This window comes from Atractosteus spatula, chromosome 6 (genome assembly GCF_055471065.1).
Source record: "Atractosteus spatula isolate fAtrSpa1 chromosome 6, fAtrSpa1.hap1, whole genome shotgun sequence".
In the NCBI taxonomy this organism is placed as follows: Eukaryota; Metazoa; Chordata; class Actinopteri; order Semionotiformes; family Lepisosteidae; genus Atractosteus; species Atractosteus spatula.
The window spans coordinates 8,378,597-8,394,261 of NC_142711.1; the positions used below are offsets into that span (position 1 = coordinate 8,378,597).

General features: G+C 39.5%; 1 protein-coding gene across 3 annotated transcripts in view; it reads left to right on the forward strand.

Annotated features, from left to right (window-relative positions):
* Window positions 1–12,245: 12,245 nt before the first annotated feature.
* LOC148831764 (solute carrier organic anion transporter family member 5A1-like) overlaps window positions 12,246–15,665 on the forward strand; it is a 60,607-nt gene continuing 57,187 nt past the window's right edge. The window contains exons 1-2 of one of the 3 annotated variants that reach the window (XM_088919711.1): window positions 12,246–12,287; window positions 12,696–14,265. In XM_088919711.1, the coding sequence (XP_088775837.1) occupies window positions 13,317–14,265 (949 nt within the window). In that variant the 5' untranslated portion in view covers window positions 12,246–12,287; window positions 12,696–13,316. The remainder of the gene's footprint in view (window positions 12,288–12,695; window positions 14,266–15,665) is intronic. The other 2 variants (XM_088919712.1, XM_088919714.1) reach the window with 2 other exon arrangements.

Here is a 15,665-nt window from a genome sequence, read left to right on the forward strand (position 1 = left end):
AAGCAAAAACATTAACCAGTTTTTCTTCAGCTACAGAAATAGACAATGAAGGATTCAAGCCAGCATTATGTTAATTTTCAGATGAGAAAAAAAACCTTTACAACTGTAGTCTGCACACACTTTTAATCCAGGTCTTAAGATCATTCCCAAAGTCTCAATTTTGAAAGGAAACTGAAGTTCTGTGCATTTGATTGATAAGGATACATTGTTGGTTCTGATGTGAAGAACCCAATAATAAAACATCAGTCTTATCATAATAAAAAGTGTCATCTAAACATTTATGAGACATGTAATCAAAAAGTACTGAAACTGCTTCCTATCTCAGGTTTACTGTGGGCATAAATTTGAGTATAACTTGTATCAAACTTGTGATTAAGACTCTGTACATTTAGCAGCTGACCAAGAGAAAGAATGTAAATACTGAATAGGAGAGGGGCCTGTATTGAGCCATGTGGAACACCAACTTTAATCAACTCAACCTAAACATTTAGATTCAAAAGTTCCAATTGTCTCTTGTCTGACCGCAACACCTTTTGTCACATGTGTACAATATCACTAAGATACTTTCTAAATGCAGAATTTGAGATGTGCCATACACACTCCCTTTGTGGATTGACCAGGATATTATGGACTCATGGACATTTATCTGTCATCTCAGTCATTGAGCTCTGTAGCACTTTCAAACTTCCTCTACCAGTTTCCTTCTTTTTGACTGCTCAGTTTGGTGGGACGGTCTGATTAAGGCAGTAACTACAGTACTGTATCTTCCACTTCAGTATTTTTATAGCCTTTGGTCATTTTGGAAGTCTATTGGTCTTCTGTGTTGACCTTTTGCTTGAAATTCACTACCAGACTGAGGGACCTGACCGAAACAGGTGTACTTATGTATTGTAAAATTGTGTGATCCACTAATATTATTGCATTATACCCATTATTGAACACAGACAGAGGCCACTCAACTGGTTGTGTAGCCCATTAAGTTCTTTTTGTACACCTACTAATTTAGGTTTGATACAGGAAATTACACAATCATCACTTTTCCTTTTTGTTTCATAGCAATACTTCAAATAAAACAATTAAATTAAAATAGGCACTGGAAACGATTTGCAAGGCACTGTATTTCCCAACCACCTCTAAACCTCTCGACTTTCTTGCCTCATCAGATTTTGTTTTTCATAGATTACTTCTAGGACACTGAAGCTGAGAAAAACCGTGGTGCAGAGGTTTTTGAGAAAGACTTGAAACAAATCTCTTGAACTCTCCTCACGATGACAGGTTTGAAGGGCAATGGAGCAGCCTGTCTGAACTTAAAGATGGAACCAGTGAAAGAGAAGCAGGGGAGACAATGTCGGATTGTGTTGTACTACGAAACATGGAGTAGGTTAACTGGTTTTAAAATGGGATGGGTTTGCTTTTCTTGTGCACGGATTTGAGATGCAGGAAAAACTGAATTCTTTATTACCCTGTCATACTCTTGGGTGCCTGATTTTCAGCATGATTCTAACTGATCAAACACATCGCATATACTGTAGGTATTGGAATATGATTGCAGTGATCACTCCAGCTTCATTCAGGTCTCATAAGATAATCTTCAACGTTGACAAAAACGATTGAGGAAAAAATGACCTTGAAACAGAAGGATAAGTTAGGAATCACTAGGAAAGGTGTGTAAGAGAAAGCATAGGATGTGTTCAGCTGTGATAAGCCAGGTGGAACAGGAGGATGAGAAAACCTTTGAACGTAATGACAGTAATTGACAGAAGTCAGTAAATGACATACTGTAAATCACAGTAAATAATATAAATCCCTTTGTGCAAATTAGAAGAAAAAAATGTTTCTGTTCTAAACTGCCCCAATTTTCCTTAAAAGTCCCACAGTTTAGCTTAAATGATACATTTTTTTATAATTAGTAATTATATTTATAATTAGTCAGTTGTGAGGAATTAGTCATGCGTCAACACATACTGTACGCAGTGTAGTATTTCAACAACTAAACCTGGAACAATAAAATTTGTATCCTGGAACTTTGCCCTTATGATTTCCTTTAATAGTTAAAGCAGTAGACACCTCATAGTAAAAGCCAGACAGAGCTTCATTACTAATTCCTGTAATGTCAGTAAAACTTTGATTGGTTTAACAGTAATAGTGCCTGCAAAGAGGTATTTAAACAGTTTGATAGAGCTCTACTTTGGCCAGGCAAGGCCACTGAGTGCCCAGACAGGATCTACAGCAATACAGTTACTTAAGAGAGTGTTGTTCATTTGGACATTTTGATATTATAGAGATTAAACAGCCAAGGAAAGACCCAGAGGCTCAGTAAAATAATTAATTTTCTTATTTCATGTAAATAACAATGACATATGCACTGGACTGTATACTGATTTTAGAGTGACTTACAGCATTCAATTCTCAGAATCTGAAAAGGTTGGTTTGAAAAGAAATGGTAGACGTCTAAGCTTTTGAAAATTCCAGAATTACCATGTGACATTTATGTCATTTCATGCCTGTTTTGGGCCAAAGAGCTTTGTTAGCAGATTCTGTGTTACAAGGCTAAACATACTGCTTCAGGAATACTTGGTCATCAGAGTTTAACAGCACAACGACATGTTTTCATTTTATTCTGCAATGGAGAGAGAAAGAAAACCACTCATTAGCAGTGTGCTATCCACAGCAAAGTATATGTATTTGATCTAGCTTGGTAAACTGATTTCTGAAAGATGCTGAGGTAGGTGAAACATGTTAGGTGCATAGCTTAACTGTGCTCTTGGCTTGAAATCCCAGCTCACGATTAGGCATGGCTGTTGTCACGTAAGTAATTTAAATATGGATGTATTAGATCTATTTATGTAATTCATATATACATGTTTTATATATATATATGTATATTGTATTCTAATGTTCTGTAGAGATGTCAGAGCATCTGAGAAAAGCACTGTGAATATTAGGATGTGGTAGCAATGATAATTTATATCAATATGACAAATCAACTCCTCGGAACAAACATTAATCACAGTCTACGTTTCTTTTTATTTAACTAAAATCAACATATTATTTGACTTTTTTGAGAAACTGAAACACCTTCAGCTGTAGTTTTTTTTAACACTTTAAAGATTATGTAAAAAGCCTAGCAATTTTAAGTCAAATGTCAAAGAAAATTGCAAACTTCAAGGAACAGATAATGCTTGCGAAAACTGCCCTTAATTATATGGTTCTCATTATGCATTTGTAAAACCAAATTCCAAACAGGTACAATTCAGAGGATATTATCCTTGAAAGGTCATAAAGACCTCTACGGAGTATTTTAACCCTCTTTAGCTGACAGATTCGAACATGGTGATCCAGGCTAATTTTCTTAATGGAGTACAGATTTCAGCATCTGCAAAATCCCTCGCAAGGACTGTGGTTAGAGAGAGGATACAATCACTGGAACTGAGACAGTTTAAAAGGATTAGTGTTAGAACAGTGCACTATGCTTTCAAGGATAGAGATCTTCCCAGGATCATTTTCTCCATAAAAGAAAAAAAAAAGAAGACTCAACTGAGGTGTTTAATTGGATTTTTATATTGAAAACTAGAATCTCCCATATGAATATTTTACTTATTATTATTCATTTGTTTAGCAGATGTTCTCATCCAAGTGCAAGAGTTGACTTTACTGTCAAAACCCATTGATTACGTGATCATAATATAAATGATGAGAACAAAGTCATGTAAATTTAATTTTAGACAATTCTATGCATACATTTGATCCTATTATATGAAAATCTATTGTGTATTCATATATCTCGGGATATATTCACTTTACGCACATCTCACAGTGTAGGATTTGTCAGGATTTGATTGTATATACCTTATATTTGATTGAGGCGATAACTGAATGCTGTCTGTGGCCCACTGCGCTCACCACACTCTGTGTATAATCATCTGAGATGTCAAATCTTTGCTGCAACCACATAGAGTTCCCGTCTAGTCCTGCCACATTCTAACTTCAAGTTGTCCATCAACATGTGAAATACAAGCCCGGTTGTATTTAAATCTTGTTCATCCTACGATTTTCCTCTGCTCTTTTCTGATGCACTCCTTGGTGGTGTGACAGGTTCATGCCGGCCAGAGGAGTGACAGGACGCCCCTCTGAAATCTAGACAGCGTAGAACTCAGCTGTGGCAGAGGTCCAGTGTTTTGGCCTAGCAGAGTTATCCACCATCTAGAGCAAGGAAATTCCATCAAAAGAATGAGCTGCACTTGTTCTTTGACATGGTTCTGTATGTTTTAGGTCATTCTCATGCTGCATAGTGAAGTGCTAACCAATAGGTATGGAATCATTTTCTTCTACATAAGCAGACAAAGTATTTCTCTAACGAATATCATCAATTAAGATGAAAGAGCCAGTTTCAGAGATATTCATGCATGACTTTGCCCCCCATGGGTATGTGTTCCACGGAACACGTACATGTCCGTTTTGTTTCTGCACTTTCATCTTTTTATCACTTGCGTTAAGATCTATCTTGGTCTCATCTGACCATGAAACTTACCAAAACTCTCACCTTCTTTGCTTCCCGGGCAAATTCAAATCTGAATTTTCTGCTCTTGGTACTGATGAGAGGTTGACTTCTTGTTGTGGAACAGTTCTGCTGTTTGCTGTCTTCTGTAAATTGCCATACCCTCAACCCCTGCACCCCAGATATAGGAGATTTCATTCACTGACCAGTGCTTGAGGGTTTTACTTGACAGTTCTGATGATTTCGTTTGTCACTAACGCCAGATGTTTTTCTTGGTTTGTCTATTGGAAATTATATTTCTTTCAACTTTACTTTTCTTTTTAAATTACTTCCTTTTATTAATATAAAGGTTTTGATTTCCATTTTTGACTTGGAGTTGACATACTTCAGACACTGAAGTCAAAGGAAGTAGGTTCATGGGATGCTGACAGCTCTCTTATGAGTGCCCAATTACCCAACAAGAAATACCTGGCCAACAAGAGCCACTATCAATTATCCCAATCCTTCTGTGCCTTCAAAATGCAGAGGTTCCACACTCATTTTGATTAAATGACTCAAGAGGTTAAAACTGAATTGACTTTTGTAACAGAGACTCTTAAATACCTATCAAAGAAAGGAACTTTTTTTTTCTAATAAACTGTAATAGGTTTTTGAATTTTGTTGGGTTTTTTTAAGGCTGCAGCAAAACAAAATCATTTACCTTACAACCAAAACCACGCTATAGGTAAAGCGAGAGAGGCAAAAAAAAAACTGTTGACTAGCAGCCTATTTCCACAGTGCCCTCCTGTGGACTGGAGTGGAACTGATCACCCAATCAAATACACCAGTATTTAACTATTTAAGTATAAATCACGAAGTCTGCTTAAACTATTTTTAGAGAGTGGTGCAGTGGTTAGCATTGCTGCCTCTCAGCGCTGGGGCCCTGGGTTCAATTCCAGAGCTGGTTTTTATCTTGCATGGAGTTTGTATGTCCTCCCCTTTTTTGCGTGGGGTATCCTCCCATAGTCCAAAACCGTACAGGAATCATTTACAATACTGGCCCTGGTGTGCGTGTTTGTTTCTGTGTGCCCTGCGATGGACTCCAGGGTGTATCCTGCCTTGCACCATAACAACCTTTACACTCGTATGTTTTTTTCACGAGAGATGATTATATATATTTTTTATATAATTTTTATATTTATAACGTGCAATACAACTTTTGTGTACTGTTCTGTTTTTTGTATATTCTGTACTGTCAGCAATTTTTAGTGCACTTCTCACTGACTGTACTGACGGTACTGTATGTATTGTATTGTTGTATTATTTCGTTACACTGTGCTGTGTTGACTGTGCTAAGCTGCTGTTGCACTGCAATTTCCCTCACGGGATCAATAAAGTATCTATCTATTACAAATGGTGTTGACAAATCCCTGTCTAGACCTCACTTTCCGAGTAAGATGTCAGATCTTGAGGGAGTTAAACTTCAATCTTTTCAATGTCGAGCTACAGCAATCCTCCGTTCTGGAAAGAGCACAATTAATTCTACTAGTTTTTTAAGACCATAAATGATATCCAGGCACCTGTAGAAGAAACACTGAACTTTATCAGTGGAGGCTAACTGCCGGTGGAAAGAAAACGTTTACAGGGTTTGTTTTCTGTTAAGATGTAATGTAAATGCATACTGTAGATGTGCAAAAATACCCACTAAAATACTTTCTGACCAATCAACAGAGCACAATAATATTTACAGTGAGAAAGACAATCAATGAGAAAGAAAATAGCGATAAAAGATAGAGTAGAGCTCCATCTTGTGGGTGCTGAAAAAAAAAAACCTGAAACAAATTTCTTCAGTTCAAATCGGCTGCAGTTCACAAAATCTTCCAACCTCTTTAAGTAGGACTTTGGGGCGGAGTCATGCTTCAATATTTTGTGCCATCGCTGATGGGGTGTAAAACTTTTGCCATCAAATATTGTTTGGCACATTTGTCTTACATACGTTTGTAGAAGATACATTAAATTAAAATTGTATCAATGTTTTTGTGTGACAACGATATTTTCATATGATCAAATTATATTTTAACCAATATCTTTAAATATCTAACTTTAGTTAAGCTAAAACGACTCCTATGCAACATATTCCTGTAAATGGCTGCAAAATGCCATAAGTATTATTTTTTCTTATTTTGATTTGACAAAATAAACAAGAAGTTTGAGGTACTAGTGCTTTTGAAAATGGGATCCCAAAAATAAAGGGTATCGAAGAGGCTTTCTGAAGTATTTCCCACTACCACACTAATTAATAATGATTCCGTACACTTTTATAGCATTTTTCTGGACACTCCACTCAAAACGCTTTACAGGTAATGGGGATCCTCTTCACCACCACCAATGTGCAGCATCCACCTGGATGATGCAAAAGCAGCCATAGTGCACCAGAACACTCCCCACACACCAGCTATCAGTGGGGAGCAGAGCAGAGTGATAAAGCAAATTCAGAGATGGGGATTAGTAGGAGGCCATGATTGGTAAAGGCCAATGGTAAATTTGGCCAAATATAATTACTTTGCAGTCTATTCTGAAGCCATATCTGCCCATAAAAACAGTGTTTAATAAACATTACTTTTTACAGGGTACATTTATTGTCATCACCAAAAAACAGGAGACCTTAAACTGAGAGATATAGACTATTCTAGGTCAAGATCCCACTGCAAGGTTTGTAAGATGAGAAGTGTTAACATTTCACAGTATCTGTATTTATAACATCACTTTATAAACCCTTTACAATTTCTTGTATTAGGAGTTTGTCTTTTTGCATACCCCAGCTTGCTCTCCATGAGACACACACAGATAGGGAGAGAGCCTGGGGTCAGAGCACAGGGTCAGCCATCGTATGGCTCCCCTGGAGCAGTTGGGGTTAAGGGCCTTGCTCAGGAGCCCAACGGAGTAGGAGTCCTCTGCCGGCTGCAGGATTTGAACTGGCAACCTTCCAGCCACAGGCACAGATCCTTAGCCACAGAGCCACCACTCCGCCCAAAAAAGTATTTACACTTCCTCTTAATTTTACTTGTGTCTCCCAGTTCCCATTTTATTGTTGAATCTAAAGTAACTAATTTGGTTTGCTTTGTTGATATCTTCAAGGACTTTGAGTCTTTGAATCAAATAATAAGCTTCTCTGCTGATGATAGAAGAAACTCACGACTCCAGCCTTTCAATGCCAGTGAAGTAATAACACCACCTTATTTATTAAGTAGCAGTAATTCATTCATCCTTCAGTAAACACGAACAGACACTTTCAAAGTTTAAACATCGCATTTCAATTTTTTCCACTTAATTTAAAAAGATATTTTAGGGCAGGTCCTGTTACAATCTGATAGAGCAGGGTGGAAAAAAATGGTAGGTCCTATTTTTTTATGTTAAAAGTGTTAAATTTACTTAATTTCTGCCTCTACTAAAAAGATGTTGTTGGGCTGCGCTTTTAGTCCAAATACAATCTGTGTCACAAGCAGAATCAGTTTTAGAGTTTTTGCATGCTTGTTTGACTGATATTCTGATATTAAGAACTCAGAAATATTACCACTAGGTGGAGACCAATACTTCTACGCGAAACGGGAGTTTCGTACTGTAACATAACTTGTTTTACCATTCGCTGAAGCCATCGGAAGATGCTGTATGTTAGAGTTTTTATTTTCTACACTTTATAATGTTTTAGCCCCAGTCAAGTATATGATATAAGTAAGCCAAACAAGCATGCAAATTAATATAGTTCAATGAGATGTTTACAGTAAAGTATTTAGAGCCGGAAGCAGACGTTTTTTGTTACCATTTTCCTCTTTTAGGAAACAAAACGTGGGACACGTAATCAGCGACAAAGTGCTGAACTGGTGACGGAAACACTGTGCAGTAGGAGGTGGCATCCTTTGGGTGAGAAGTTTAACTCTGGTCCAGGCCACTAGGTCATTAACAACCCCGCAGTGGGGCTGTTAATCCTGGAAACCTGGCCATAATTTCACTCTGGTCTTGTACAGTCCTGAATCTTTAAATTTACACCAAAAGTCAGCTCTCAGAGCGATTTCGGACTTTTCCACTTGGTCTTCTGTGTGGGCCTGCAGTGGGGCTGCTGTTGCTTATGTCTGGTGTCACCCAGGGGGGTGCAGCTCTTCAGTGGTGGGTGAAATGGGTCCTTTCCACAGTGCTTTTAGATGCTACATCTGTCAGGTACTACAAGAGTGACATCTCGCTCAGCTGCCTTAAAGATAAGTAATTTGTATGAAAGATTTATAATAAAAAGGGCAGAACAGCCATCTTCTGTTTACTACGGGCTCTTAGAAAAAAAAACCTTACATTTCTGCTTTTGTGTTGAAATTGTTTTACTCTATCTTCAGAGATTAACAGATTAACTGCTAAGCAAAAATGGCTTTATTTTACCCTCATATTCTAAGTTGCTGCAGCATTTTGGAAATATTACATCTGTTAAAAAATTTTACCTGCTTGTGTCCATGCTCTCTGCTGGTAATTGCAGCAAGTCTCTGACTGCTTGACCCACAAAATGGATCAGGACAGCTTTAATTTGAAATACTAATGGATGCCAACTATGGTGAGGAATTTGGCATTGTACTGTGTTACTGGTGACGCCATTCCTTAAGCTCCCTGAGACAAATTGCATTGAGAGTGAGCTATGTCTGACCTTCAGAATGTTCCACTCTGAGCTGAACATAAATTCTACCTATTTTTTCCCAGGAATCCTACCAGTTTTCTTACTGATCAACAGCATCATTGCAGTTCAAAATATCACATGTTCTTCAATTTCTAAAATATTTATGTAAGAAGTTTATGAAGATTTTCAGCCATTACAGGATTACGTGTATTAATGGAGGACAAACAGGATGGTCGAGGCACACTATGGTTTAACATGAACCCTGCTGGTTTAGAATTAAAACTCTATTACACCAACAATTTCAACAACAATGGCTCAGGCATTTTCTTTCATGCTTAAGCAAAGTGTTTTTGAAGCTGAGAATGCTGAATTATTCAGAATACTAACTAAATTGTTACATGGGTAGATTATGAAAGTTTTGTTTTTCTTTATGGGTTAAGAGATGTGGACCAAAGTTTTAGAATTTGCTGTCCCTTTCTTATCAGTGAATTTATTTGCACAGTTTGTAATGTGTAATCGTAGTCTCGTTCATGCTATGTTGTAATTCACTTCCAGTTAAAGACCATAACACTGCTCTCCAAAGGCCAGGTTTTAGATACAGTAAGTAGGGATTCTCTCTTACTGTCCTAATGAGGTGCGTTTAGGTTATTAAACATTCCCAGTCATGAAAGAGCTGTAAAATTGTGCAGGCTCACATCATTGCTGGAAAGCATGAGATCCTGAGTTTCCCAGTGCATTTCTAGGTGCAGTACAAGGGATCGTTTTTCAGTGCAACAGAGAAGCAGCTGCTTTGGCTTGACTTACTGTAAGCAAGCAAATTGATTATAAATTTGTACTCTTCCTTGGACAGCCTGTACTTTGCTGGTATAGAAAGGTCAAACCTGATAAGAGAGAGGTTTAATCTGTCAGTTCTCATGGTACCTCGCAGATAAACTGGGACGAAAATAAGAGATCCATGTTGTCCATATTAGTAACCTACGCTTTAGCTGATTTTTATACTGAACGGTTAAAGTTTTTTTTCCCTAAGGATTTACATATTATTTGTCTATATACTCTAGCTGTACATGATTTATTTTCTGATGTGTGCTCTTACTGTTGAAACATGTGCAAGATAACTTAAACTGAACTGAATTCCTGATATGACCCAGCTGATCTTTCAATGCCAACACTAGGATTGTGAAACGTTTTCCCACTTGGACACTGGTGATGTAAAGGAACAGCTAAAGGTTCTTTCCATGATGAAAGGCAAAGAAAAGTAAAGTTACACCGTGTTTCGGCTGTGGAGCCTTCTTCACCTGCTTTCACTGGTCATTATGATGCACCAAGATCCAGAAACAACTCTTATGGGTCAGGTGCTGTGTGCTGATGAGTCCCTTTTTGGTGTTTATTTATTCCAAAGAAAATAAAAAAAAACATGGAAAACAACAGAAACAACAACAATTTTTTTTATGCGTGGAGCTCAAATACTAAAATAGAAAATGATCAAAATAAGACTAAAAATGCTGTTAACCGATAACTCACTCTAACAGACACTTGGCCAGGAAAGCAGAGACCAGATCCCAGGACTTTAATGAACATGAACCCACACCTTTGGCAACTCAAGACAAACTGTGTCCCTAAATACATTTAGCCACCAACGCAATGTGGCTGAAATAAGTTTATCCAGAGATTAAGGGCAATTTCCTCTGTGGTTGTTAAACCCACCAATAAAATTATATGTTGCATTGCATTCAAAATCACTCAGCAAGTAATGTCAGAAAAGTTTTGGGTAGTAAAAGTTGTAATTTAACTCTTAGCATACTTTACCCCTTATACATAAAGTCTGCATTAGCTTTTTTAATTTCTCTAATTTAGATCTGAAAGACAGGACAGAGACCCAGAATCAAAATGAGTAAAACCTGCTTTCAATAACCACAGACTATAGTCACACAGACAATGTTAGAATAGACAACCAAGAACTTGCAAGGAAGGAATATTTCCTTTTCTCTCTGGTTGCAGTTTCGTCTTCAGCTGTGAATACAAGACAAATCTAACAGTTTACCGCCAAAGTCTTTACAGTCCTATTTAAATATCAATCACTAGGGATCAGGACCTGAGACTTTTTTTATGACAGTGTTGAGAAAAGGCTTATATTCAACAGCTTTCTACTCTGTTGTTGCCAAATCTCCATAATTATTCTTAAAAGGAAGGGTTCAGATCATATCAGGAATCCAAATTCAGTTCTGTTGCCTTTATTTTAATTAGCGATAGTAAATGAAAGTGTACAGTATTACCCACCATGAAATTAATGTCTGTAATTGTAGAGAATAATATTACAGTGTTGAAATAACTGAAGTTGGTTTCTGTGATGGGCTGGTGTCCTGTCCAGGACGTAGCCTGTTTTGCATTCATTACTTGCTGGGATAATATATACTGTACAATTCAGACCAATATAAATATTCTGTTTCCTGTGTATCTTGATCTTACACGATGGCAAGGTGTCACTGTACCACACATCAGTCTTGCCTTACTTTGATATAATTTATATATGAAGATTCAGCCTTTACTGAAAACAGCACTGTGGTATCAAGAGCAATTCGGCTTCGTAATTTATCCCAGGGAAAACTAATTTTACACATTGCAAAGAGGTTATATTGGTGCCAATGTGGGATGATTCAAGAACTGCGCTTGCATCGATTCAAGAACAATTCTTCCCTTAGCAACAATTTCCTAAATGGCCGGTTCCAGTCGTCAATCACAACTCGGGTCATCGTGGGTTTCAGCTGTTTAACTACACGTGATGTCGAGAAAAGCAGATACTCACGTGCTGGAAGACAAAGCATCTTGGAACTTGTAGTTTCTGAAGGAAAAAAAATTCCCTCTTTTGCCTGAAACAAACAAAGCGAGTTTCTCCTGTGGTTTATGTTTTCGTACCGTATTTATCACTGGGAATGCTTGTGGTGTTTTATTCCGCTTGAAAGCTACAGAAGAAATACATAATTACTCCAAGGGAATGCGACTGCCGGCTTTATTTTTCAGTCTGTAAAGACTACATTTCCCGTTTACCTACTGTACAGCGGTACATGAAGCCCAGCAGCTCTAACATTTGCTATCCGCAATCTCATTCACTGAGTAGCCGGCTCGGGGACAACAACAGCCTACCTCCTCTTGTTCTGTGTGAGTAACAACAGATCGCTGAGACAAATGCAATAGTGGTTTTTGTTATGCACATATATTTATTTCTTCGTGCAGTAGAAATACGGGATGTTTGATATTAACACGACTCCTTCCCATAACGATTTGTCAGAATAGACAGGTTGGTACCGTTATATGCGATTTCATGCGTTTGTCCTGGCATCTGCCTGCATTAGTCGTGACTTCATTGTTTGCAACACGAAACAAGGCGTTAATAAATCATTCGGGCTTCATGGCACTTTAGTTACTCAGGAAACGTTTACTTGAAATGTAGCTGGCTATTTATCGTAAAATACGGATGGCACCTGCAAAATATTTTATTCAATGCATGCAGAAATGCCTTGTATGTAGACTTAATGGTGATGCTAGTAATTTTTATGCTTGCTCTAGGAGTCAGCACTACTAGGACACAATCATGCAGGGATCCAACCATCGGACTTGAGACAGTGGTAAATAACGAAGACGTGTAAAATCACACCCCGAGAAAACAGCAGGGGCATTTCCACCGTTATTGTTCTGAGAAACAAAAAGAAAACGCTTTAAAAGACGGCCGAAAGCCGTTATGTATATACCAGCGGTGCGAACCAACCATCCGTGACTTTTTCATGCTTTTCCTTCTTGGCTTGTCCTCTTCTGGAAAGCAATTGAGAGCAATTCAGCTCTTCAAGGAGACATGGAGCGCTTTAATGTACGATATCAGCGAATAAGAATTAAAGGGACATGAAAAGGTATTGTCGTCGGCTCCTTTTTCTGGTGTAGAGCGAATTAGTGGGGGCTTACGTATCAGATGGAGTTCACAAATGGAAATAAGAACATACTCTTCAGCAAGAGGAAATGGAGATAAATGATGCAGTTCGAGACCCTCACTTTTGTTTATTTTTTTGCAGGGTCCCGCACTTATTTTAATTAACAGACGTAATATATGCTACCACTGGTGGTAGTTATTTAATTCTATGGTCTGTTTTGAGCCATTACAGATTTAGTCTGTAAAAAAATATAATCTGCTTCATAATGGCTTCATCTGACAATGAAGAGACTGGAGGTGACTTATCAGATGGTCTTGATACACATGAACTTCAGTATGGAGACCCAGGAAACTGCTTCAAATCCAAAAGTTTGCCCATCCTCAATGGCTCTTGCGGGCTGAGCAGCGAGGACCTGCCGCCAAAATTAATAAACACATCGCAGACGTCGGTACTGGTCGACCAGGGCGCTTTGCTCAGTGACCTTCAGCAGAAAGCTGATGCGTGCCACCCAGGTTCTCCTGCCAGGGCCGAATTCTCAGTCTCCAAGTCCAGCAGCGTTGGAGGGAACAGCGTCGCTAAGGTGGAGTATAACAATCTCAAGAGCGAGAAGCTAGGTTTTTCCCCTTCGAAATTGATCCGCTTTCCTGGTAAGAAGTATATAGGTGTCATTCTTTCAGACTCCCGGTGTTTCTTGTTCTGCATGTGCTATCTGACTTTCATCCAGTCCCTCATGGTGTCTGGCTACCTGAGCAGTGTTATCACCACCATAGAGAAGAGGTACAGCTTAAGGAGCTCGGAGTCCGGGCTGCTGGTGAGCTGTTTCGACATTGGCAGCCTGCTGGTGGTGGTCTTCATCAGCTATTTTGGCGGCCGGGGCCAGAGGCCCCGCTGGCTGGCGGTGGGGGGCGTGCTCATCGCCGTGGGGGCGGCCCTGTTCTCCCTGCCCCACTTCATCTCCCCCCCCTACCAAATTCAAGAGGTGAACTCCTCCACCAGCAACGAGGGCCTGTGCACCAGCCCCAACAGCACGGGCAGGGATCTTCTGGACTCGGGCGCCTGCCCCCGGGAGCAAGCGGGCAACGACCACTCCCTGTATGTGGCGCTCTTCATCTGCGCCCAGATTCTGGTGGGGGTGGGCTCCACGCCCATCTACACCCTCGGGCCCACCTACCTGGATGACAACGTCAAGAAGGAGAACGCGTCCCTCTATCTGGGTAAGCGGGATGGGATTAATCTGGCACACGCCAGTTTTTTGCTTGTGCCTGTGTTCTCTTGTTTTTTGGAAATTTTAAAACCGCTTGACCGCGACCCAAGATGGCAACGGGCGGCTCGCTCCTCCTTACGAGAATCGAGCGTGACAAGCGGCGCGTGGTCTCCTGTGATTTCCGAGCGCGCGGCAGTGTTTGAGGCCCGGCAGAGCCAGTTAGAAGCAGTACATGTTGGGGTGGGGTGGGGGTGGGGGGTTGCTTCTGCAGGTGATCCTTGATCGGCTGGTACTGCTCGTTCAGTGGCTGATCTCGCTGGTTTCCCTGGCTTTTCTTCAGCGTTGGCCATGCTCATTTCATAGGCTGCGCCAAGTGCAGCTGACTGGTTGGCTGCCCCTGTTCACGGCTGCTTTGTGAAAGGCTTCTGCTGTCGTGGGGCAACCCTGGAATTTTGTCTTGACAAAAGTAGCTGAGGGTAGCTTTGATCACAGAAAATATGAACAAGCTTCAGTATTATACGATTGTGTCTGGAATATACGGTCTATATTTGGCGTAGTGTTTTATGTACACCAAGACAAAAGACCTTGATCTACATACAGAACAGCAACCATATGTACAGGAAATAGTATTTTAAATCTGTCCACTCCCTCTTGGAAACTGTCAACAGCCATTGTCGGTACCGAGATGGCAAAGTGGAGGAAAATCCAGTGAACACTTGACTGGGAACCCCATCCGAGGGAGTTCACACATCTTATTGAGGGGTGTAATGGGCCAGGAGTCCTGCTGCTCTTTTACATATTGAGGGGATGTTTTTCTGTCATCACGTGTTCCCAGTTTCCATGCTTGTTTTATACAGTATCTTAGATGATGAGTGTTTATTTTCAGCTCTCCTGCAGCAAAATGTTGCCTTGTGTGGGGAAAAAATAGTGTGTTAGGATGCCACGTGATTATTGTTGGGGGGGGGGGAAAGGGAATCTGAAATTCCAGATATCCAGTCATGCATTAACTCTGAAATGCATCAGAAAGATTACAAACGAGTGGAAGCAGTGACCCATCCTTTTAACGGCAAGGACAGGAGGCTGAAGGATTTTGGAATTAGCCAGGGGAATCAAATGGCACTATCTGATTCATTTTAAGTATGCTTTGGTTTGATAGTAAATACCAGTATTACTTAGTTGCTGGTGGTATTTAAAAAAACAAACATCTTGCTTTCTGATTTCTTTATGTAAAAATACAATGCCTGGAGTAAATATTCATTGGTCTTGCAGCTGCATTTACTGTAGGCTTTGGTAAAGTCACTGATCCTGTCTAGTATTCCATTGAGTGGGGCACCATAAGGCCTCTCCTTTACAGCAGATGTGTTTTGTAAAATACAAAATACAGAAGAATCTCTAATAGTTTTATCAGAA